Source organism: Arvicanthis niloticus, chromosome 11 (assembly GCF_011762505.2).
Source record: "Arvicanthis niloticus isolate mArvNil1 chromosome 11, mArvNil1.pat.X, whole genome shotgun sequence".
NCBI lineage: Eukaryota > Metazoa > Chordata > Mammalia > Rodentia > Muridae > Arvicanthis > Arvicanthis niloticus.
Genome location: NC_047668.1, coordinates 72,125,488 through 72,152,091, shown reverse-complemented (window position 1 = coordinate 72,152,091; position 26,604 = coordinate 72,125,488). Strand labels below are relative to the sequence as shown.

At 46.6% G+C, this 26,604-nt stretch overlaps 1 protein-coding gene across 1 annotated transcript in view; it reads right to left on the bottom strand.

The window, feature by feature from the left end:
- The window catches only part of Epas1 (endothelial PAS domain protein 1), an 80,291-nt gene that overhangs the window by 14,850 nt on the left and 38,837 nt on the right, over positions 1–26,604 (bottom strand). The window contains exons 2-7 of the mRNA XM_034513837.2: positions 21,479–21,669; positions 13,258–13,409; positions 12,747–12,831; positions 9,193–9,311; positions 8,869–9,074; positions 96–202 (exon numbers count right to left, since the gene is read on the bottom strand). Of these exons, the coding sequence (XP_034369728.1) occupies positions 96–202; positions 8,869–9,074; positions 9,193–9,311; positions 12,747–12,831; positions 13,258–13,409; positions 21,479–21,669 (860 nt within the window). The remainder of the gene's footprint in view (positions 1–95; positions 203–8,868; positions 9,075–9,192; positions 9,312–12,746; positions 12,832–13,257; positions 13,410–21,478; positions 21,670–26,604) is intronic.

Sequence of the window (26,604 nt, the reverse complement as noted above, 5' to 3'; positions counted from 1 at the left end):
TAGGAGGAAGTAACCAGGGATGTATCATGTTAACCATGTTCCCAAAGGCAGACTGCAAGGACACAGAGTATCTAGCAGGCACTCTAGGAACTCACGGTTCTGGTGACTTTTGGTCATGTTCTCCGAGTCCAGGGCATGGTAGAACTCATAGGCAGAGCGGCCAAGTAGCTCCTCAGGGTGGTAACCAATCAGTTCCAAGATTCTGAATTAAAAAGGAAGCAGCAGGTGAGGAGAAAAGACTAAACGGCCTTAGCATAGCATATAACCGGCGGCTTCAGGAGCTAAGCTGAGTGTATCAAGTACACACACCATTTCTTTATTCGAGCAAAACCACATCAGACTCGTCTGCAACTGTGGATCTGCCCCTCACCCCACTCTCCTGCCCTTCCTGAAGTTCCATCTCAGAGGACTCTACTGCACATGTGGCCTACTATCTAAGAGGTCCTGGGGTCAGGAAGGGTCACACAGCTGGCTTGATGTCCATGCAAGTGCCCAGTTCAGAACAGGAACAGGGGCTGAGGCCTCCTGGCTAGCAGCTCAAGCTCACCCTAATTGAAGTTGAGGAATGTTTAGATGGGAATCTGTGGCCCAGATGCAGAGACAAGGAGGAGCCAGGAAGGGAACTTTTGCTACAGTGTTACCCCTGGATTTAACTCAGGTGCTATCTATGACCCTAAGTGTGTCTCCAATAGCTTGTCTCTTCCCAGGAGGAAGAAGGACAGAGGAAAAGAAACATAAAATCAAGTCTTCACAGATAAACAAGCAGCAAGGCGAGAAAAGGGTGTGATTGCACCTAACATAGATGTGTTCCTTCGGGATGGTCTAGTTTTGGTGGAAGCTGAACAGGGACAAGCCAATGTGGAGGGTCATGAAGAAGCACTGAAGCTTTCTGTGTGGAGACATTTAAGTGAACGAAGGCCTGCCCTAGAATCACTCCACCAGCCACCTTGTGTTTCACGTGTCATTTGAGTGTGTGTCATGAGTCCTCCATCTTTAGATGCTTCCCACTTTTCTCACGGGTGCACTGACTAGTGCACTCAGCTCGTCACAAGCCAGTGTAGCCATCCAACTTGGAAGCACACTGCCTTGGGGCATGGCTGAGTCCACTGGACAGAGGCTAAGACAAGGGAAATCAAAACCCCAGCTGCTCAACTGGCTGTTTCTATACTCATTCCACCCACAGGGGTGATATGCATATGCGGGTGTTAGACCCAGTCCTCAAGGATTGTCTTAGGCTAGCTACTCGCTGGGCTGGAGCAAACTACTCAGGTTCTAGATCTCTCCAGAATCCAGTCTTTTTTGTTTCCAAGCAATTTGATTTTCAGTTAACTTGCAGGGTGCCCATGTACCCTCTGCCCTGGCCTACTCTCCACCAACCAGATGCAGTTAGTTACTCTTCCAGGGTCACCTCTCTTTCTCCATAGAGCCACTTCCAATTCCTTCTCCCCTTGCAGAGGCCTAAAGGCCATATGCCCTGGCCCTAGGAAGGATGCATTTATCTCTTACACCCTGGGCCTTCTCCTCTTTCCTCCCCACAACGAGGGGAGTAATCACTGAAGTCTGTACCTGAGGTACAAGGAGGCCTGACAATCCAGCATTACTGAGGAACCCTGTCACTACCCATCTACTTTCCTTGAACACTATTAACCATCTTGGTGCACATGTTTACATGTATGTGCACATGTGTGCACCCACAGGAGCACCTCTGGCAGCCCATCATAATCTTCAATTTGTCCTTCCATTCTGTATGGTATCTGCTATTAGGTGAGCAGAGAAGAGGTAAGTTTTCTGACTAGACGTGATGTTGGAGGTCAAGCAGAGGTTAGGAGCACTGACCAAAAGGCTTAAGTGCAGCTGATTCAGCCCTGTGGAAGTGTCCCTTGTGAGAGGCTGACAGAGGACCTGTGCCAGCTGGCCATCCTCACCACAAGAGGATTCGTTCCCACTTGGTCTCTCTCTCTAGGCTCACTGGCCATGGGCATGCTGTGTGTAGCCAGGACCCTGGAGCTGGTACCCAAAGGCACTTCAGCTGGTATGAAGCTGATGGGATGAGGAACAGAGCAATGTCTGTACCTAGCCATACAGCCATCCCTGGTAAGCCAAATGCATTTCAAACTCTGCCTGGGAATCAGAACCCAAGCATCAGCAGGGGCACTTACAGGGTTATTCCTTTGCCATTCAGACTCAGCAGATGCAGAATTTTCTACAAACTCTTAATACTGAACCCACTGGCCTTCTAGGAAAGATATGATTGTCTTTCCTGAAGAAATCCCATTTCCCTTTATGATTAGGATCTTTCCATCAAAATGCTTTGAGTAAATATTATAACAACCTCATAATAAGATGCTTTTATCTAATTACTGTCTCATCCTTTCAAAGGCACACAATGGGCATGTCCGAGAAGACAAACAAGTTTCAGAGTTGCCAGTTATCTTCCCACTAGTAGCTTTCATTTATCTTGTCAGCCAAAACAAATATTTAATGTTTCCCTCTTCATTCCTTTAAACAGACTACTGTACAAACTGGAAAGTGCACACGGCCCAAACACAATTGCAGAACATGCGGGTTCTCAGACTTCACAAAGCCAGGAAGCCCCAACTTAAAGCCATTTGCCCCCAACTGCAGGCACATCGACGCCACAGGGAGGTTAAGGAACTGAACTTGTTTATAGAGTAGCTGTTATGGCCCCTGGGCCCTCCCTGCTCATTCCTCAGGCTGTACCAGATAAGAGTGCCATCTGGGCTCTCCATCAGGGGAGAAGAACCGCTTAGTTCTTCCTAATTAGAGATCCTTGACTCGCTGGAAGAAGAATCATTTAGGGTCATCCATAAACTTAAAAGTCAACTCGGGACTGCTCAAGAGAAAGGGGAAACATAAAAAGATTTGTCAGATTTTTCGAGGATCGAGTGTATTCTTTTATTAAAGAATACAAGAAGACAAAGAAGTAGACCAAAGAGGAAAGGAGCAGAGACTCGGGCAGAGCTACGAGGAGGCAGGAGAGGAAGAAAGAGAGGAAACAGATAATGCACAGTAGAAGGGTCTCTCTGTTCTGAAGTCAGACAAGACTCTGGCTTTGGCCTTCAGAGGGACACATGTCAGTAAACTGTGAGGTGCCGTATTCACTGTCTGCGATTGCTCTCTATTCTGAAGACAGTCTACAAGCAGGACTGGGGAGATGACTTAGTACGTTAGACGCTCACTGTGCAAATATGAAGATCTGAGTTCGGATCCCCAGCCTCTGTGTAAAAACCCGATGCATGGCAGAAGATATCTGCAAACCCAGTGCTGGGGCCAGTGGGTGGCAGTGGAATAACAGGCAGATCCTGGGAGCTTGCTGACCAGCCACTTTAGCCAAAACAGTAAATTTTACAAGAGTCTGTCTCAAAAAACAACGTAGAGAATGACAGAGGGAGATATCCAATCTTGACCTCTGACCTTCAGAAGCATGAAGGCAGACAAGTGAACCCATATACATATGTGCATACAAACGCACATAAAATGAGGTGTGGTGTGTTAAAAACACGTGTAGTATGTTATATAGAATGTACTACCAGACAAAAATTAGTAAAGAAAAGCTCTTCTGAGTGCTGTTCCCTCTGGAGGCAGGAGAAATCTGTTACATGCCATCTTTCCCAGCCTATAGTCCCCTAGCGCCATTTCCACCTCTGCTCCCTTCAGAAGCCAAGGGTTGGCTGAGAACATTACTCATGCAAACATGGTGACTAGGGAGTATCTGAACTCTTCATGAAGATGAAAGGTTTGAGCACTTTTTAGCCACCTACTTGCTTTCCCAAGTAATAAATGTGAGCCCTCACCGGCTCTTTCCTTCAGTTCTTTAACGACGCCCCCCCCCCCAGACACTTGTTTTTATTTTTGTATGTTTATCAGCACTGGCAGTGTATGTCTTTAGTGATATCTAGATTATTCACTACTCAGATTTCAAGACAGACCCCATCAATATTGCCCAGTTACATGAAGTCTATACAATCAGCTCTGGAGTTAACCATCCTCTCTATGAGCTCCGTTGTCTCCGTGAGATGTTGTCTGTAGGGTGACGTTACACACTGAAAGGTAGCCTGGTCTCCATTCTGGACCAGTTCTATCCTGCGTGCCACCAGCCATCTTTCTGTTGACAAAACCGCGAAGAGTAAGAAGAAACGTGAGAAGTGACTCATCCACGGTTTGAGGCATGACACGTGGTAAACTCTGAGATGAACCCCAGAGAATGTGTAGAGCATTTCCAGCCGACTGGATGATTCAGGATAACATGTATTTTTTTTTATACATTCAAACATGGCTAGGGCTGATTCCAGAATACTGTCAGCTGATACAAGGACACAGAGCACACTAGAGTCTAACTTCAGGATCTAAAAAAGTACTGGATAACTCTTGACTGAGATGTCTAAAGAAAGACAATAGATAGGCCTGCAAAAGCATTTAGAATTGATACATATATAAAACCAAAATACTTGCACTGTCCTTGCAAAAGATCACCCTGAAATCAATATCACTCATTAGAAAAAGCAGCAGTGTGTATTAATCATCTCCAATGTGCAATAGAGAACAGACTATTTTACAATGAATTAGCTTAAAGTTGGTATGTTTTATTCTTTGACTTGACACACCTCATAGCTGTCTTCACACATACCTGTCACACACTTTTTGGTTCTTTATAATTTCCTCTTTAAAACTCCATTTCTTTTTTTGGGTGTGCATGCCATAGTGTGTGTGTCTGTGTGGGTGTGTGTGTGTGTGTGTGTGTGTGTGTGGGTGTGTGTGTGTTGAGTTCAGAAGACCACTTGTGAAAGCAGCTCTGTCCATATAGGTTCTGGGGGTCAAACTCAGGTTCTCAGGCTTGGCAGCAGGAGCCTCTGTTTGCTGAGCTGTCTCACCAGCCCAGGTCTTTCTGGACATTCTTTTCATGATTCTCAAGCCTTCTCTCACTTGTGCTGTCTTAACTCTTCCTAAGTTTTTTGAATGATTCCACCATACATCTTCCCCCACAAAGATTTAAGTATGTGTATGTGTGTATGTATGTATGCATACATATATGCACATGTGTACATGTGCAGATACCTTCAAAGGCCAGAGGTTCACTATAAGTAGAGCTACAAGTAGCTGTAATCATGTGTATGGGGTGGGGGTCTCTGCAAGGTCAGTATTCACTCTTAATTACTGAAGCATGTCCTCAGCCCCGCAAGTCTTCCTAACTTATTAACCTAACTCCTGGCTATGCCCTGTTTTGTTTTGATGAACCAGGGTGCTCTCAAATTCTTTGCCTGTAAAGGCTAAGTGGTGTTATTCATTAGTTTTAAATTCTCACTATAATTTTCATACATCTTTCAAAGTAACAGGAAGACTCACAAAATCACACTTAGATTATATGTAATTTTTCGAAGAAAACCTTATCTTGATGAGTTGGCTTTCTTCACAGTTATTCTACTTGGCCACTAGATGGCATCTCACATGAATTTAAAAACCCACCCCTTTTAAAGGATTTGCGAATGGCTTGGGTCTTCCTCCTGGATAAATGGCATGTTCTGTTCTGTACTACAACTTCCTTGTGGTTTCATTAAGCTGTTCATATCTCAAGCTCAAAACCCTTAGCCACCAGGATTTGTTTTTTCCTCTTTGACATAATAGTTTCAAGACATGGCAGATGTTCCCCAAGTAACAGCTCACGGATTAGTTCCTTAGAATGTTAAGAAATAGACAGAATGGAACTTTCATGATAGAGTGCACAGCAGAGAAGGACATTAATTATACTACTAATAAAGACATCCTTAGCACTCAGGATGCTGAGGTAGGCAGATTGTTGCGACTCACAGGCCAGCCTTGGGACTATGGGGGCTAGAGGAAGACAAGCTTTTTCTTTTACCTGGCTAAGAAACTTCATTCCTGTTGACAGAGCTACAGCAGTCTACCCTAAACAGGCTGGGCACACTTCATCTGGAAATCTGATGCCCAAAATGTTAAAAGTCTTAACACTAATTTTTAACACTTATAAGTTTCAGATTCTAGAGCATTTTAGATTTTGAATTTCTGGATTCACTTAGGAGAGTTTATGCAAAAATTTCCCCCAAACTCACAAATGAGAAACACATTTAGTTCCAGGCTTTTCGGATAAGCAGTGTGTCTAAGCCATGACTGTGCTCTGTACGTCAGTGAAATGACAGAACTATTGGTGGGTTTAAAGTATTCGCTGTCCCAAATAACTAATAATCAAATAACCAAGCCACCTCCAGGGACATAAAGGCGACTGTCTTAAATTTACTGATTGTGGAAACCTGAGTTCAACAAGTGATAAGACCTCCCATCTGCTCTGCCTCCCTCCTTCCTCTCCTCTGTCTATGATGCCAACCCCTTTTTTCTTTTGATATATATATATATATATATATATATATATATATATATATATATATATATCTCCAGAGGAAAGTATCAACCAACCCCCCCTTTTTTTTTTGTTATATATATCTATCTCCAGAGGAAATTATCAACTTGCTCAAATTTAACTGTGGATTCAAACCACCTTTCTTCAGATTCTTTCCTGGTTTCCTTACGGGAAAACAATCCCCTTTGTGTCAGATGTCCCCCTCCTATGTCAGATGTCAACAAACCAAATAATTCACTGGGTAAAATGGGGAAACCCTGCTCTGCACTGGCTATCACACGTAGGTGCTGGGTTTGGAGCATATTTCTCAGAAGGTCATGTTAGTGTGTATATGTATACTCTCTCTCCCTCCTCTCTTACACACACACACACACACACACACACACACACACCTCCACATCCCAACACATGGAAACAGAAAAAGCCCCTCCCCCAACCCAAAGCAATCGAAAAATAACACCAAGGGATTAAACACTTAAAATAGTCCCTTCTTTAACTGTTCTGTCTGTACCCTGGTTAACTAATCTGCTAATCGGTTAAACTCTCCGTGTGGCGCTCTGTGTTTGCGTCTCTCTGCAGTTGTCTTCCTAGCAGAACAGAAATCATGTTGGGCCATGCAATCAGCTTCCTTGAAAGACAAGATTATGCTGAAAATAGAGTGTGTCCTAAGACATCAAAAGCGGCATCTCTCTGTACACAATGAGTCCCAAAGCCCTAAGTCACAGGATCCTTCTAGTGACCTGCCATCCTGAGTCAAACTAAGGAGGTCAACGTGGCACCTCGCTCTTTCTGTGTACATGGTGTCTTCATCCCTTTAGGTTCCCATTTCTTGTGTCTTTCCCCCTTTGCCTTTAACTCAAGGCTAGAGCCTTTATCTGAAACCCATTCAAATCACGAAATGAATGAAAACATTAGCAATAAATTAACCGTTCTGGAGGATAGTTCCCTCACCTGCCAGCTTCTTTTTAAAATCTCTTTTCTGTTATCTAGAGATGGCAGGTGATTTGAGGACAGCTTGGCTCTCCCTGCTTATGGAGCTGAGATCAAGTCAGAGTGACTCCCTCCTATCTACCCCCCACAGCCCTGGCCACTCCTGGGTGGCCAGAGAGGCATCCTAAGTATCATTTCACCTCAAGACTTTCTCTCTAAAGCCAGTACAGGGCATACACCTCAGAGCTACCTTCTGCTCAGAATGTTTCTGCAGATACAGGATTGGATGTGTTGAACATCCAGTGGTCACCGCCATAACAGCAGTGGTAACACTAGAATGACCATTAGTGCTGACCAGTGCACTTTTCTCTCCCTGTGAGCTTGTAGAACTTTTCCTAATTACATAAACATGAACACTACCACCCACTGCCTTGAGAGCCAACTCTGTTGTGATCAGAACTAGGAGACAGGAACATGGCAAGGATCTTTTACGTTACTTCTGAAATGGAGCCCTAAGTGATAGCCAACACACCAGGTCCATCTAGAGTGGAGGGTCTAAACCTAGCCTAGAGACCAGAGATGTCTCCCTAGAAACAGATGCCCCTAGCTGAGAACAAGAGGAGCTGGGCCTGAGGGGGCTGTCAGGAGCTTCTGCCTTGGGGTTTGGGGGCCTCCTGCTATGGGGAAGAGCAGGCTGTCTCGGGCTTCTGTGGGCCACAGACTTTCAGAGGCAAGCTTATTATTGCCCTGAGCTCAGGAGGAAGCTCTTCGCTTTGGGGAAGCCAGGAATGGAAATGAGCGGAGACACAAAGCCTCCACATGCTATGGCTTTGTATTTTTCCAAGTGTGTTCACAACTTGTGACCTCTCAGAATGACCCTATAAAACACAGCAGAAACAAATCATTCATTCAGAGTGACAAGCAGTACACTTGCCGAGAGACACTGCAGAGTTGAACTCATGCTGGGTAAAGCAGTCAGACATGGTGGTGCCATTTACTCTGGCTAGGGAGACATACCCCAGTGCGCCCCGCCTGCCTTTCCTCCCCCTGAGGCAAGCTACTGCAGGTCACAACTTGTTCTCACCATCCTCCTCCACAACTAGACCCCAGCAGCAGCAGAAGTGGGTAGTGACTGTGGTGTAGTCTACACACACCCTGCATGGAATGACAATCGCACGGCATGCCTTCCTTGTGCACCCTCTGTGGTCTCACCTTTGATGAAGGTGAGAACAGTAGCCTACACTGACCACAGATGACTCTGTCAGAGGCTAGGCTCTCGAGTCCAAGCCCACTCTCTTAATTGCTTCTGTACCCCTACCTCTAAGAAAACGTCCAGCTGCTTTAGAATTGGGGATCAGAGTCCAGCCTAGCTCACTTCACTTTAAAGTCTTCACGTGGAAGGAGGCTACCTTCTACAAACTTGCAACCAGCAATACCACACTATGTCCTAATCCCATCCCTGCACTGTAGGTACACTCACACAGAAACACACAGGTAAGACACACCCCCGTTCTTGCTGGGACTTCAGATTCCCAACACCTCACCTGTCATCACAGTAGGTGAACTTCATGTCCATGCTGTGGCGGCTCAGGAAAGTCTTGCTGTCCAAGGGGATGTCCATGTGAGACGGGTGCTGGATCGGCTCACACATGATGATGAGGCAGGACAGCAGAGGCTCCTTGTAGCCACAGAGGCTATTGTGAGGGGGACAGTTGTTGTAGACTCTCACTTGCCCGGTGCAGTGCAAGACCTGGGGACAAACCACAGAAGTAAGACAAGACCGAGACTGCTGAGAAGAGGGACAGGGCCTCAGGCATCCCATGCTCCCAGCTCACACTTGAGAGTACAAGCCACGACTGATAGCCTACCTTCCAGGTGGCGGACTTGAGGTTGACAGTCCGGCCTCTGTTGGTAACTGTGCACTTCATCCTCATGAAGAAGTCACGCTCGGTAGACATGTCTTTACTCTTCTTCCCAAAACCAGTGCCTGAGTGGGGAACGGTGTGGGATCCAGTTGAATTAATCCAAATTACAATCTATTTGTGTTTCCTAGTTGTTGGTAGTTGAGTGCCATGGGCAGAGTCCGTCGTGGCCTAAATACTAATTAATGGTAACCCTCAGCTGCTGTGCCTCGAGCCTTGGCTCAATTGTGGTCAGAACTAGGAGACAGAAATATGTCAAGGAAGGTTTTTACAAAGCTTCTAGTGATGTCCAGTTCCACCCAGGGGCCATGAGCTAACTCCAGGTCCATGGAGACTCGCAGTGGATGGGCTACTGGGAGACAGAGCTCCCCTGCAAAAAGCCAGATGTCTGTCTTGGAGAAAGAGGTACTGGGCCTGAGGAAGGCTGCGTAGATGCTCCTGTGTAACTGCATCGCCAGGAGCACGAAGGCCTGGAAGGCAGGAGCTGCCCCATGTCTGCTTCCCACTGTACCTGTTTGTCACCTGAGAGTTGTGAGGCTACAGCCACAGTTGCAGATGTCTCTCCCCAGCCAGACCTGCGTCCTCGGGCGGGAAGCTTGAGAGTGACCATGGTAGCTCAAGAACACTGTCCAGTTAGAATTATCCTTGGACAATTGTTCTCTGTGCTCTTTCTAGCCTGTCTCTCAGGAACATGAGAGACCTATATCCTATCTGCATCCTGGAGTGACTATGTTCTTTCTGGATAATGTACCATTCATCAGTTTTCTTCCAAAAGTGACACATGTCAAGGAGGGGAGGAGACACACACACATACACACACACACACACACACACACACACACACACCTTGTTTTTAACTGGAACTGGGTGGACAAGTCTATCTTAAAGATGTTTTTGACAAAGATCAATTAGATCACCTTTCATTCAGGATTAAGTAAATCACCGAGACAAAGAACATACAGCTTCTTTCCTTCAGTACAAGTCTCCAAAGCCGGCCCAGTTTTTCTGCTTCTTGTTATGCAGAATAGCAAATATGAGACCAACTGTGTCTAAATTGTGGCTACACCTCCACCTCCATTCTCGGCCTCCAAAGGCCAGAGCAATCTAGAACCTTCCAACAAATAGTTACACTATTTTCTAAGAGAAGCTGTCAGCCTCTGCACCCACACCGCTAAGGAACCTGGACTGACAGTCTAGAAGAGTTGTGTATCAAAAGAACTGGCCTCCTTGAACTAAACTTAAACATCTTTTGCAGAACCCATTAAGTGACAGCTTGAATGTTGTTCTGATAAACTCTCCCCATTCTTATAATTTTAGTTATTAGGTGGGGTTTGCATATGATGAGTTTTAACTGTATTGAGAAAGCCCCCAGGAGTTAAGAATGAGGGAGCTGGAGATTGAATTGTGGCTAATAGTCTGGGTTGTTATTGTGGGCTCCTAACTTGCTATGCTAATCTCTGGAGTCTCCCCATTCTGATGTCTGATAGTATCACCTCAGCTTAAGCATCTTCAACAGCCCTTGACTGTTTACAGGACAAAGTTTGAGGCACTCCACCTCACCATCAAAGCATTCCAGAGCCTGTCTCCTGACCTTCTCTTCCTCCAGGAATCCATACTGACCCCTTGCTTTTAGGCGTGAGTCTATGCAGCCTGAAATCTTCAGTGAGGACTTGCTGATTGGCTGAGTTTGCTTGATCTCAAATCCCCATTCATGAATCTGAGTGTTCCTCAGATAAGTGGAAGGCACTCAGCTGTGAGCCAGAGAACCTAAACCTACATTTGGCCTCATCTTTTGCCATTGATTTGAAAAGAAAGACTTTAAGCAGCACAGGACTGAGATTCTTAGTTCAGTTCACAGACTCAAACAGAGATTTTGGTCAGCAGTTGATTGAGACCAAGAACCCAGGGACCAGTGTTCTCTAGAAGAGAAGCCATAAGAGACACCTCTTTAGAAAGTACTTCTGAAAGCCAAGCATGGTGGTGCATGCCTGTAGCCGATAGCCTCTTCAACATACAAGAACCAATCATTCTATATAGCCTAGTGTTTCTCGGTACCACAGGCAAGACAAATTAACTCATGGAGGTCCCCAGCCTCTATACTCTGGGAGTCAGCTGGCCAAGCAATCCAGATGAGAGGTCAGGGCAGCATCAGAAAGGGAGGTGGTTATAATTTTACAAAGCTTTGTAAGTCTAAGTGTGGATTACAATACTCTGTACCAACAGGAGAAGTGAGCCAATAAAGCCCCAGCTTTCGCAGCAGGCATGGCAATGAGAACACTTCACAGGCGTGGTATCACTGCCTTTGCTATTCAGGTTGGATGAGCTCACACCCCATGGTAGTGACAGGTGAGAGAAGTAAAAGATGTTTTGATGTGGGGGAGTCTGTCCAGACCAATGATAGACTCTCAAGTACAGAGAGAATCTCGGCAGTCATTGGGAGCCCCTGCTGCCTACGGCTATGGCTTCTTTTGTTTGATTTTGAAAGATTTTCTGAAATTTTTAAGAGCACATATTTGTGCAGATACCTGCAGAGGTCAGGGAAGGACCCTGGATCTCCTGAAGCTGGTGTTACAGGAGGTTGTGACCCACCACCAGTCAAAAGACCTTGGGAGGTCAACTTAGGTCCTCTGGAAGAATAGCCTGTACTCTTAACCACTGAGCCAGCTCTCCAGCCCCAAAGTTTTAGTTCTGAAAATCTCCACATTCCTGTAATAGCTACTCTTCACAGTAGTAATCCTAAGGGTCACGCCTCTTGACACACACCTGACATACAGGCCAGGCCTGAACCTTGCACTCACCAGCAGAATAGGGTTAGAAGTGGTGACATGCCCATTTCGGGACTCAGGCCTAGGAAGGTCTGCCAGCTTCTACAATTGCACTTTACAGGGAGAAGAAACGTGGCCCTAGGCTGTCACATAAGATGGCTACTCTAGAGTCTCCATATGATGAAGGCTCCCAGGAGGCTACATAGCCTGAGAGCCATAGTCACTATCCCAGCTACAAATCTGGTGAGCCATTTTAATCACTTCAACCTAGTTCATCCCCTGATGACTGCAACCCAGCTGATGTCACATAGAGCTAGAGACCTGCCCACAGAATCTACAGAAACGTGGGAGATTGCTTAAGCCCGCGTGTTGGGTAGTTTGATACACGATTAAAGGCGCCTGTAGCAGCTCCCATAAATAATTTGGCGTAGATGAAGCTATTGGTTTGGGTGGTGTCACTTAGCAGAGATGATTGATCTCAGGTGATGAAACGTCCTAGAGTTGGCACCCTAACCTGGTAGTGTGACATCAGGCATCATGGATGGTCATTAGGAGCTATTCTATGTGCTGGGTCTCATCTCAATGGCCGCACACCCACCCAAGAACTAGTCCAACTGGAACCTACTATGAATGCCAGTTTTTTCCCAGCACTGTACCATAATCCTTTTGGGCTATTTGTGTAGACTTGTGGGGAGGAGATCATGAGAAGAATGCAAACATTGAAGAATGTTTTACCATTTTTGAGAGTCAGGTTCTCACGGATCTCCTCGTGGTCGCAAGGATGAGTGAAGTCAAAGATGCTGTGTCCTGTCAGTTCTACCTGTTTCAAAAGCAAGGCCAGACACTGTTACTATGATGAAGTCAGACTCCAGGAGGAAGCTAGTATAACATCTGTATTTAGAGACAGGAAGGGAGATGAATTGGGTGGTCATCAATAGTCTCCAGCCAATATTGGGTCCATGGACTTACAGATGTGACAGAGCAGTATTGGTGGCAACAGGGACTTGATTCATACGGTTGCCAAGTTAATCTAACTAGAAGAGACCTGCCAGGGCAGCCACGAGCAATGCCAAGCCCCATGACACTGGGAGCATGTTTCTCGGGGTTTGTGGCCTAAGAACTGTCATCATCATATGGGAATGTGTAAGGAAAAGTCAAGAGAGAGGATGCCTAGGACCTCCTGTTAGCTTCTATTTCCGCAAATATAGACTTTTTTTTCCCCATTGAAAGAGGCAGAGGGTGTCACCTGGGTAAGTCCCATGAACTTGCTGATGTTTTCCGACAGAAAGATCATGTCACCGTCTTGGGTCACCACAGCAATGAAACCCTCCAAGGCTTTCAGGTACAAGTTATCCATTTGCTGGTCAGCCTCAGCTTCAGATTCATTTTCAGAGCAGACTGGAAGAAGAGATGAACAACGTGCATGGGTGTTAAACAGATAAGACTGAGGGGACAGGCGTGGCTCTAGAGCAAAGGGTGGACTTTTTTGGGAAAGGCATGTTGCCAACCATCTAAGCATTTGCCACATGCCTGATGAGCAAATTCTAGATAAAACACCCAGGTCACACTGACAATGACTTTGGGATAGTGTGGTTTCTGTGGTAGCAGAATTTGCTGTACCAATAGGAAGAGTAGGGGAAGGGTCTACAGATACAAAACTGGACATCATAGCAGCAGCAACCGATATTTTAGCTGCTAACATAAGTGGAACAATAACCACAGACAACACATTAAACACTTTTCATGGGCTTTACGATGACTCACGAGGCACGTGCCATTGCAGTCTCATTTTATAGAGCTAGATTTCTGAGTTAATCTATTGTGCCAAAGGCTGGGATGTCTAGAAAGTTAATAAGTCCCAGGAGCTAAATGCAGTAGCCCCGTCCAACCACCTCACAAGCTTTGAAGTCAAATGCTGTATCTATTCCTAGATCTGCCTCCCACTTGGTCATGACTTAAGGTAATAACTGAACACGGTTTCCTCATCAGCAAACCAGGAGAGTGATTCCCAGCTTCTTGAATTGTAAGGATCAAGAATGTAATCTGCTTAAAATGGTATCAATGACTGCAAGCTCTACCCATCTGCTCCCTCTAAGACACCATTACTATCTCAAATTGATCAGAGCCAAGGTGGAGAGTTTGTGGCACACAACCTTGCAAAGCTAAATAGGCACTCCCGCATGTTATGATGGTGTACCAAAGAAGGGGTGCAGAGAGCAAAAGCTCCAGGGGTCAAAGGAGAGATGACTCTTTCAAAGAATCAGGGTTGAGAGGACTCATGAAACAAGAGTTCACACTAGGATGGAAAGAGGTTTGTCAGGCAGCTGAACAGGATTGGGCTGCCCACCACTGCAGAACACACAGCAGGCTCCCTCCCAGGATGGAGAAGAGCCCATCTGGGTTGCAGAAGATCCATGTCCCAATATCAAAAACTGTGCAAATAAGGAAGCCCAGTATTCTGTAGCGTCTCTTCCAGTCAAGGGGCAGAGAGGTGGCTTCTTAAAGCACTACTTTGGGAACATTAGTCTGGGGTTAGCACACAGAATAGTCTAAAGAGAATGAAACTTAGAGGCACAAAACCGTGAGGGAGCAAGAGGCAGACTAAAGAGGCAGATACTAGGGGGAATATGGGAAAACATCTACCCCAACCCATGCACTCTGTATATCCTGTACTATCAAGTACACCTCTATAATTTAGGCTCAGCTCTTGTCCTGGCCCTTGGCTGTTATCCTCAGACCACAGGCTATACCCTCTTCTGTTCGTTATGTAATGCCAAATATGTGTGCTTTAAAAATCTGTAACTAACCAGGTGTGTTAGAGCAAGTCTTTAATCCCAGATATCAGGAGGCAGAGGCAGGTGAATGAATATCTGTGAATCTGAGGCTATCCTGGACTACCTAAGTGAGTTCAAGTCTAGCTAGGGCTATATAATATAACCTTGTCTCAAAATTAGAAACACTACCACAGTCTGTATTCATCTAGCACAAGCCACAATCCAAGAATGCCTGGCTTGATTTACAGAGCAGGAGGCTCAGAGAGTAGGCTGCCACTTAGATAGTTAATATTCACTGATGCAAAAAGAGATTTCAAAAGGAGATTTTTTTCTGTAGAGTATAAGATACACCTAGATGGGCATCACTTACGCTGTGTAGTCAACATCAAAGGCCCTTGAAGAAGCAAAGACTAAGGGTTTATTTAATTCTCCTGTCTTACTGCCTGTAAACCCATAAATCTCAGAAGAACAGACCCAAAGGTGTAGATGTTCCTACAAAGATGCTTTAATGGGACTGCTTGGGACCAGCTACTTTTCAGGGCACAGAACCAGAGAACATGTCGGAATCCCAGATCCTGCCATTTCTGCAGAGGAACAGGGTGGGACTACTCTCCTGATAATGTTCCTTTAGTTCTCCAAGGCATGGGTCACAGTGAGGGCAGTGTATTCTCTCCATACTAGTACCAGCAGCTAAAGCTGTGCCTCTCCCTGTGCAGCACCCGGTACCCTCCTGGGTCTCTGTCTGTCTGTCTGTCTGTCTGATGCTCTCCGGCACCTCAGCAGTCTTCTGGACTGATGAGGATGAGCACATTCTAAAGGAGCAAATGAAGCAGCTGCTAATGTGAGCAGCTCCCAGGGAGTGCGCATCCAGGTTACACAGGGGTGATAGGAGAGAAGGCAGGCTGAGAGGGTGTGCCAGGACCTCCCAGGACTGCTATGCAACTTATGGGGTTTTATGCGAAGTAAAAATCACAGAACTCTCTGCTGAAAAATTAAGCTGAGCCCAGAGCCCAAGACCGTGCAAGTAAGAGGAGGCTGTTCCCCACCCGAGGTGTGCTGGAAGGTTCCACCCCCTGCCCCATACTTCCTGCCTAATTCAGGAGAGCTGGGAAAGAGCCTTTTCTTCCTTTAAAAAAACAAAAAACAAAACCATGTTCAGAGGGCGTCAAAGCTGTTGCTCCAGGGACCACGTGCTGAAGATGGTTTTCCCCATGTAGGGAAAACCAGCCAGGCTGGGCAAGGGTGCCCAACCTGGGAAACGGGCAAGGAGAAGGTTCATCTGCATTTGGGTTACACCGGTGAGGTGGCCACTTTCTCCAGACAAACAGAGGCCAGCGCTGAGGCCTACTGAGAATTTATTTTCTCTTCAGCTTCTTTGATCTCAGTGGCAACACTGACTTCAAAATCTGGAGTGCTCCCAAGACAACCTATTTGGGTTACTAGACCCAGAGAAAATAGTTCTGCTTAAAGTTTCCTGTTTTGAACAGGCCTAGTAGCACAGCCAAGCGGGCTTTCTGAAGTGTCCAGTCCGCTTACTTCCAGGAGGTGGCGAAATTGCCTACAGTGGCGTTGACTGCCCTTTGGAGAAGGGTGCTCTGGGGCCACAGACACATGACGTCTTGAGACTCAAGTCACAATGACTACAGGGTCAAGGAAGCCAGCAGCCCTCTCCTTTTCTGGGACCTTGGAGCAGCCAGGCTTGGGCGTGGCCTCTTCCTTCAGTGGAACTATTTGCTCTTGTAGCACCTGCTTATTCTCCTGGGAGTCTCTGAAGGAACTTGGCCAGGTCACTCCCAGCCTGGAAGAGGAAGGCAGACATCCCCCTGCTGCACCCAGAGTCCTGAGCCTCCTGTCACATCTCTGTTGAAAACTGCTAAGCCTCACGGCTGTGCACACCAGACCTCCCCCTATATAAATATCTGACCCTGCACTGGGCTTGGGGAAAGCTCACTCACTGCAGTTACTAAGCTTTTCCCCCATGTCTTCCCTGGGCTGGAAAAAGGGATGGGCTCACCAGTGGCTCTCATTACACACTCAGTCCTGTGGAAAACTCTGGGGACACTGCAAGGAAGGATGCAATCCCACCCTTCAGGCACCAACAAGCCTCCAGGGAAGACATCTGTTGAAGAGTCTAAGCATCTCCTGGGGATGCTGACAAGAATGGAGAGCAAACTGTTGGTACAAAATAAAGTAGGTGCTTGCTAAGGTATTGGGCTAGGACTAATTATCTCAGTTTCTACATCCTGGCCATTTGCTTCCCAGGACCTGTCAGGGTTCGAATCTCAAAGAACTGTAGTATAGACGAACCGTCTCCACTGAGAAGGAGCACAAGTTTCTTTAATGCTAAAAATAGCTCCAGTAAACAGGCTTTGATGGCTCCACAGCCAGGATATGTGCAGCTGAGAAGGTTGTGGAGCACCTTTTCCGGAGCACCGCTCACTTCCTTTAGACAGCACCGCCCATGGTGGGTGACACACCAGAACTGTAGAGCCATTTGCCTCAAGTGAACTAGCAGGTGGCAGAGCAGGGGGTCTCTGACTGGGTCTTTGAGGCCAGCAGTGAGGCCACTATATTCTTACTCCACCAGGATGATTCTAGACATTTCCCTCTCCGAGAAACTCTAGAAGGGCTAGAATGTTCCAGACAAGCTCAGATACAGGCTTCCTACTCCCCACATGCTGGGTACTGAGTTATCTCCACAGGGTCTTTCCTTTCAAAGGCTGTGCCTATGCAGTGCCTCCTCTCACAGCACCACAGTGCTCAAGCCTTTTGGACACACAGAGCTGCAAGGAAAGAGGATGGGCCACTTCCTCTATCTTCTGCTGCACCTTATGCCCACTGTGGGAAGGCTTGAGCCCACTTTCAGCAGAGTAATAGATCCCACCTGACCTTGCTGCTCTCCTGGTGTGCCCCAGAAGTCCATCACTGGAGATTTTTAGTTTGCTTTTTCCACACCCGCTCACCGGATCCTTGCTAGCGCTGCCTTCGTGAAATGCTATGTGGAGCTACAGTCAGTTGCCATCGCCTGACTGGCCAGACTCGCTGCTTTAAGAGAACACTATACACAAAGTTAGACTTTCTTGAAGGGACTGCTGGCTGCTCTCAGACAGTAACATCCTGGCATGAATCATCTTTCTGGCCTCCTTCCAGACAGGACAGAAAAGGCCTTGATTTTGAGTATAGGTGGGGCCAGGGAGTGGGAGAGTAAAACAATTGGGCTGAAAACCAGGGAAAACAGGTCTTACCACAGGCACAGAAATCACATCTGCTGTCATAAGTCTGCCCCTTTTGTCCTGATAGATACTCAGGGACCAGAGAATCATATCCTGAGCAGACTATGTGTCTTCACTAGGCAAATGCCAGGAACCCAGCATAAATAAATTTAAATCAAAATAACAAAAAATAAACCAGACATTTCTGTCTAGAAAACTGGCTTTGTGCTGACCTCCAACTCTACAGGAACAAGAATTTGATTTTTTTGGGGGGAGGGGCTCAAATCAGAATTGGGGAGAACGTCCATTCTGCACATTTACTGCGATCTAACGCTCTCGGAATGCAGAAGTGACTCTCCTTCAGCTCCAGAGCGCAGGGCTCACCTTGAAAGAGGATTTAAGACAATTGAGTGATATTTCCACTCATGTTCCCGCCAGAATGTGTTCTGTCCTCTCGGGCCAGCATGGGAGCAAGTATCGTAAAGCTATTGTTTCGATTTGTTTCCTGTGATATGAATCTCAACCGTGGCCTAAGCTCAGCCTGGAGTTCTCAGAGCGGAGGCTTCCTTCCCAACATTCCCACACACAACAGCCTACTGTGAAAATCAAAGGAAGTGTGTTGCTAAGAAAAGAAGAAACACTCCTAATGCTAAGCCTGTTTTTTGGTTTGTTTTTTTTTGTTTTTTTTTTTTTTTTAGCCATTTGAACTATGAGATCTACAACCTCGACTTGCCTAAGTAACGAGTCTGTAGTTTGTTCTGAGTTGAGAAAGTATATGTCGATACCACTAGAACTGCTAAAAGGTGGGTCCAAAGACATTAGGGTTCGCTGGCTTTTCTCTTACGTCGTTTCTGTGTATTAGAACTACTTCTAAGCTATAACCTGTACAGCGGGCTAGAGACTTTCATATCATCTAACAGTGTTGCACGGGCTCTGAGGCCCAATGAGAGAAAGCCCTGTACAACGTCGCTGAGAGAGATGGCAGCCACGCCAATAAGCCAAGTGTAGGAGGTTGTCTGCTCAAAGACCCTCTAAACTTCTTATCATAGAAAAACAAAAAACAAAAACAAGACAAGACCTATGATGCAGGGGTGAGAGGATGGCTCAGGAGGTAAAGAACATTGAAGATGTGCGTCCTCGGCGTTGACTGAGGTTGACCATGTGTGCCCTCAACCCTGATGTTGACCGGCACAGACGGGTAGATACTCTGAGTTTTCAGGCCAGCCAAGCTAACTAAAATGGTGAGCTTCGGGTTGAGCGAGAGGTCCTGTCTAAAAGACGTGAGGAAGAAGCCATCAAGCAAGACCCAGACGCCCTTCCCTAACCTCTCAAGAGCATGTACTCACACACTAAAACAAAGGGCGGGTGGGGAGGAAAAGGGTTGCTTTACACTCCAATTCTGAAAATGGTTTCTACAACCGGTCCAGAGAACACCTGGTAGGAGCCTCGAGAAGCAGCAGAAAAGGAGAACTGAGCCACATCCCCTTCCATGGCTGCACTCAGGAGTGCTTCTTCAAGGTCGCCAGGACTAGATGAGTCCCCGAGCTGATGAGCCAAGGACTCTGGTCGCCTGTGCTTGGGCTGCTTAGGGAGTAGGCGGTCCTTGTCCTCAAGACTCAGAGCTCCTGAGCCGGGCGTGTGACGCCTAGTCCTATACCTGTGGCTTTATGTAGTACGTGGAGTGTGAGAGGGGCTGCACCAGGACACATGAGGACAGATAAGCTCAGAAGACCCAACCCTAGCCAAGGCCTCTGCAAATCAACCTGACCCACTGAGGAAGACACACAGGCTTCTGTGTGGGCGAGCACAGACAATGTGTTCCCACTACGACAGCAGGACACAGACACAGCTCTCAGAACCTCCTGCCCACCCACTGCTCCTGGCTAGTCCTGGTCAGGCTTCAGCTGCTTCACTCGGACGTTGGCTCCCTGCCCCTTATCAGCTTTTTTTTCTTTCCCCAACAGGCTTTGCAGAATCCTACAAATCACGGAATTGCTGTCCCCATTTCTCCAAGAGGACAAACCTCTGTGAAAGGAAGGCCTGCAAGGGCCCTGGAACAGACTCTCCGGGAGTCTGCCTTTTTATTTCGCAGTCCAAGCTTTACAAGGCCTTAGCCTGAACTTCTCTCAACCATTTTCACCCACAACTGAGTAATTACTGTTGCCCTGCTGTGTGTGCAGCATCTCTGCCCTTTTCTGTGACAGCACGGTCACCTCAGCCTTGTAGCACAGGCTTAGCTTCCAGTCTAGAGGTTGGGGGTGGCAACGGGGTGGGGTTGGGGTTCAAGTTCGGGGGTGGGGTGAGCAATCATTCTCTCCTCCGAAGGCCTTTTCCATATATCCTTCCTGTGCAGAGGGCCCAGAATAGCACAGGACAGTCTGGCTTTCCCGCCTCGTACTGGATCCCCTCTGTGCAGGGGGCTCTTGCCCCCATGTTGTTATGGGATGGCAGAAGGAGTCATCTCCAGAGTGACACATTCACTTAGGAAAACTGAAAATGAGCCACAGAATCTTCTTCCCTCCTGACTGCCTCCCTTGCTCATGCACTCAGACGCTGCACAGCTGTAGTGCCAGCCTGGCTGCTATATGCTGCCCAGTTTCCTTATAGAACTGATAAAACTGACAAGAAAGATTGCACATAGGATCTGAAAGTGGAACTCCCAGGCTGCCTCTTCTTGGTGAGGCCTAACAGGAAATGATTTTTGAGGTTTGTAACTCTGAGAAAGGGACGAAAACACTCTTTATGGACTGTTGGTAAAGAGATGTGAGGGGGAAAGAAAGCATTGGCCGGCCAAGGGTGAGCGATGTTTGAGGCGGTCATCTAGCACAGGGCTATCTATCCATTAGGAAATGCATGGAGCTGAGCCACTGTCTCCACTCAGTCCTACAGTGGCCCCGCCATCCACCCTGCTCTGTGCAGTATGCCTGGCTAATACCAGTTTATAGGCAAGGAAACCAAGGTTCCAGAGATCACATCACTGTCTCTGGTGTCCTAGAAAGGTGGCTGGAGGACAAGACCTTCCTACAGAGTCAACACAGTATGGAGCATGGCTTTCTGCCAGAGGTAGCAGAGCTGGGTTTCCAGCAGAAGCTACTATCCGGTCTCCAGCTTCTTTCTGTCTTGCTTCTGGGAGCACCTCATACTCTCCCTTGGGCCTGTCCTTGACCTCTTCCCCTGAGTGTACTCATGAGAAGACCATTGCCAGAGAGGAGACGCTAAAATGAAGCAAGATGGCCAATGGGTAGAGGCACCTGCTGCTAAGCCTGACAACCTTCAAGCCCCAGGTCCCAGATGATGGAAGAAGAGAACAGAATGGACTCCCAACGGTGGTCCTGTGACCCACATGCACACACTCACATGCAAACAAATAGATGTAACACTAAAGGCTGTGTCAGCCTTATTGTGGGTGGATATTTGTAGATGTGTCTGAAAGTGAGGCCCAGGGACATGCCAGCTTGGGGCAGGACCTGTCAAGCCTTACCTGAGGACAGGAGCTTATGTGTCCGCAGGAAGCTGATGGCTAGACGCATGATGGAGGCTTTGTCCAGGTGGGAGCTCACAGTGTGGGGCAGGGGTAACTCATGAGCCAGTTCATAGAAGACCTCTGTCTCCTTGCTGCGCCGGCACCTTGCAGCATCTCGGGATTTCTCCTTCCTCAGCTCTGAGCTGCTCCTAAATGAAGAAACAAGGGGTTAGTCCCAGAATGTCACTGTCATCCATCACACTCGATCGACCCGCTCATCGCCACATTCACAGTAAAGTCAGTTCTCCCATTAAACCCATCTGGCTCAGCCGAGTGGCTGTACGAACGAGCCACCTTTTGGTTTTGGCCCTGCTTTTTTGTGTGGGTGTCTTCTCAAATAGCTTTCTTCTCCTACGTTCCTGCATGGGCCAGAACTGGGCTTCATGTGCGTAGGGTTAGCAAAGATTTAATTAAATTAATGGACAAAGTTTGAGGGCAGAGGTCAAAGGGAAAGAGAAGGGTGAAGAAACTACGGTCAGTGGCACACATGGTACTGTCAAAGACCGCTCAGGAAAAAGAAGAACAACCCTGGACCTAAGACCGTTTCAGATCTGAGAGAGATGCTAGATTAGAGGCTGCAAGCCCAAGAGAACATGAGGCAGACACAAGTGTTTGCAATTCAGAAGTGTATACCCCCAAGGATAACTGGCAGTGGGTACCATCCTTGCTGGCCTGAGGTACCAGACTGACTCTTCTTTGTTGCAGGAAGGGATGGAGGGCACACACTCACGTCCAAACCTGCCTCTTTCCAGAGATCCTAAAGAAACCTGATCTTCTTACAAAGTCCATATAAAGTACTAACATGAGCAAGTTTAAAAGTCAGAATACCTGCCTGCTAACTCGTAAGATTCTACCGCGAAGGCACTTAAGCATCTCCTCATTGGTACCCAGTTTTCAGTTATTGTGAGGACTTAATGTGATCATTTATGTGAAACCTTTGGGGGGCACATTCCACGATGAGCAAACATTAGCTTAATAGTAACAATCTGTCCATGAAAAGACAACCTATCAGCAGCACAGGGCAACCATGTCCTCAAAAAAGCTGTGTCACACATAATACTTTCTGTATGTCACACGGGGGGGAAAAGCTAGAAATACAGTAATAGTAAACGTTTTTGTTACAATGGCCACAGTGTTACAGTTACAGCATTTGATATAGTTCAGCTGCTACTTCAGACAGTACAGTGTTAGCATCTTGAAATTTCACAAGTTGCTATGAGAGCGGCTACTATCAGCATCTCTGATATACAGATGAGAAAAGCTAAAGGACTCCCCTGTGGCTGCCAGCTGTAAGTGGAGAGGTGAACTCTGGCCTGGGCAGGGCAACCCCAGAATCTAGGCACTTAGCCATTAGTGACTGCTAAGAGCCGTGGGGTGATAGGGTTAGGGACCTCGTCCTTCCCAGTCTACCAAGTGATTATCTACGTTTTCTTGTCTTTCTAGAAGTAACATATATTGCTTGTCTAATAAAGAAATTAGCTGGGCATTTGCTTTTATAGATGTCGAGTGTGCTCTGTGGCTCTCAAGGGCTTTGTCCAATCAGCTCCAGGCTGGCTCATGCTACCTTACCCTCTGAGGTTGCCAACCCCAGGGCTTGCTTTCCTTTTATCTGGCTTTGAGCTTCGTTATCTGGACAGAACATCACTACTTGGAGATTCCTGGAATGTTGGCATGCCTCTCATGTCATCCCCATGTAGATGTGAGGCAGAGAGACCCTGCTTTGACGTTACAGCACACTTCATTTTCAGGCCATCCAGCCCCCAGATGCATTAGCCATTAGATACCAGACTGAAGGAAGAGCCATCCAACACTCCGATGGTCAGGCAGAACCTTGTGAGAATTGTGAGAAAGAGGGAATTGGGTTTTCTTGTCCCCTCTCCCTTTTGTTTTCCTTGTCTCCCTTTCTCTCCTCCCCCTCAATACCTCCCCTCCCTGCCTTTCAGTTCTCAGGCATCCCACACCTCTGTATCTCTACCCCACCCATCTCACTCCCCAGAACCTGGCATCTTCTACCAGATTTTAAGGGCAGTATTGGTCCCTGGACTTTGCATCTCAATCCTGAGCTCGCTGGTGTGGGATGCGTTAAGGGTTCACAGGAGGAATGGCTGCCCTGGGTCACGGGATCCAGGAAGGAGATGCTGAATTCCGCTCCTCGGTACCAGTCCTCACACTCCCTGACAGCAGCAGGTTAACACAGGACCCTGGCACTGGAGACATCTAGAGCAGCCATGCTTCTGTGAAGCAGTCATCACAGGCTGTGTCTTAGCAGTGACACCATGAACAAGGCCCCCGTGGCTGAGCTGTGGGGGAACAGGCCACGTTCCTTCAGCCACATAAACACTCGTTGATACACCATGTGTTCAACCATCAGCAAGGTTCTGCCTGACCATCAGGGTGCTGTATGGCTCTTCCTTCAGTCTGGTATCCAATGGCTAACAGACAAGTACATATCATCCCATTATACTTACTTACTTACTGATACAGCTCGGTAGACATTATGCACTTTACAGATAGGAAAACTGAGGCTCAGAACATACCATGCCATTTTCCCAAGGTCTTAAAGCCAGTAGCTACATAGGCCTTAGAGGGTTTCCAGTCAGGGAGCAGACAGGCTGCTTAATTTTATCCTTGCAGCCATTGTTCCCATTTCAGAGACTTGGAAACTGAGACCCAAGTAGGTTAAGTTTTGTGCTTAGAGCAATTATCTAATTAGTGGCAAAGCTGAGGATAAAACATTACCCTCCCCCATTCCCTACCCTCAGGTAGTAATCTTGACAGTGTCTATCCATAAGTCAGTACCCTTCCTTAGCAAGAAAAAAGCAGCTTCAACATTTTAACATTTAGAAGAAAGGCTGAGAACCTGGGGCAGGCCCTGGTTTAAAAGGTTGTATACAGCCTTTTATATAGCTACCCTTTTCTCCACTCTAGAACTAGTTTGATTTTAATTAGATTTCCTAGTTAATCTTGACATAGTCCAGAGATGTCTAATGTTGACTCTAGGAAAAATAGACAAAAATCTATAACACTGAAATCATTTAATTAGCAACCCCGAAGAACAAGAATAATTAACATGAAGGCACAGATAACAGAAGCCCGAACTTGTCTGAGGCCACAATGCTATCTGCCCATCTATCTGGGGAAGAAAATATGTTCCCTGGGCTCTGGTTCCTGCACCTGTAAAGTCAGAAGACTTCATGTCTTATCAGGATAAAATGAGAGAAGTGCAGAATCCCTAGAAGGTTCTCTGGCAATCAAAACTATCACAGCAGATTGAAGCTCCATTGTCTGGCTGCCCCGAGCACTGCTGCCCTGGGCATCAGCTGCAGCTGTCCTTCCTCTCAGCAGGCTGTCTGAGGGACCAGGCTATGACACAGGCTGATCTTGACTGGCTCTGCATACCGTATTTGGGCATCTTCCTAAGCCAACAATGAGTTTCATTTCCTGAAATACTTTTCTTCTGAGATGGGTCCTACAATGATCACATTTTGCTTATCCTTATTGAATTCATCCTGAAATTTACATATTAAAATCCATTGGCTTCTCTTAAAAAGAAATCACATTGTAAATATTTAATTAGGAGAGACTTGGTAGTTCCTTACTCCACATTGATTCTCTCTCCTAAGTTTTTCTTCCCATCCTTGATGACTCTCTTCGAGGTGGCCTGTATCATACGTGGTGTTCCAAACACACCACCTAAATGTGGTTCTGGCTTCCTGTCCTTACACAGACCAAGGCTGGCTTGCTGGGCCCCATGCTGGGCCCCATGCTGGCCCCTGAGGTCACTGGAGGGTGAATGAGGCCCACAAGCCTCCTTCTCCAGAAGCAAGCAGTCAGTTAGGGGGACACCTATACCTGCCATCATTAGCTAGAGGAATAGAGACAGACCTGCTAATAGCAAAGACTGTGAGGTGGGATTCCAGCTAACCATGAATGATAACAATGCTGCTCTTATGCTTAGGGGTTTGGAAGACATTTTCTAAGAGGAACATGTTATCGTAAGTAGTTATTATGCTCTATTATTTAGGGGCTGATAATAAGAAAAAAGACGGTAAATATTCAGCACATATATAATTTTTTCCCAAATATTTTAGATCTAATTAGTTGAATCAAAGGATACAGAACCCTAGAATATAAGGTGCTGAACTTAGACACTACAACTTATCCAGACAGAACAAGCTTTGGCCAGAGCACATGATGCTCTAAGTGTGGCGGTGGGTCCCTGATACATTCATCCAGTGACCTACTTTTGGCCCAGATCCTTCTTTCTGATCTACAAGTGTCCAAGCTTGAAGGGGAGCCTAACTGTCTCCAACAGAGTCAACTTTTGCTGAGACTGCAGTCATCAGGTATATAAGTCATATATATATATATATATATATATATATATATATATATATATATATATATATCTGTTACTGTAAGAGGTTAAGTGACTGAGAGGTCAAGTGGGGCTCATGAAGCCAGCTGGGGTCAATCTGTTGGTTCTAAACATACACTAAATCACAGGGCACTGTGAAGGCAAGAAATACAGGTCGAAGCCAAGTGGGAAGGAGGTAGGTTCTTCAGTGAGCTTGTGAAGTGGCCAGACAACTACTGCCTGGCTGGAGAAATACCAACTTCAGGTTAGAGAGATGGTTCAGTGGTTAAGAGCACACACTGTTTTTCCGAAGGACCTGGGTTCAATTCCCAGCAGGTACATGGTGGCTTACAACCATCTGTAAATCCAGTCCTAGAGGATCTGATATCTTCCTTTGTGGGTGCTGTGTGGACATGGTACACTACACAGTCATAGAAGCCAGTAAAATATCCAACACAAATAAAATCTAACATATAAATAAATATTTTTAAAAAGAAAAATACTCAGGGTCCCAGAGGGAATCAAGAGTCGCTGGCCCCCACGCTTAGCAGCTAATTACTTCACAATGAACTCAAAGCAGAACCCAAGCCTCTGGTTCTTGGTCTTGGATGTTCACTGGAAGAACCTTAAAAATGGATCCTGGGGTCCTGGCTCAGATTGACTTAGATTTGATGTATCTGAGGACATCATGACTACCCCCTACAGTTATTATTACCTAGGGCTAAGA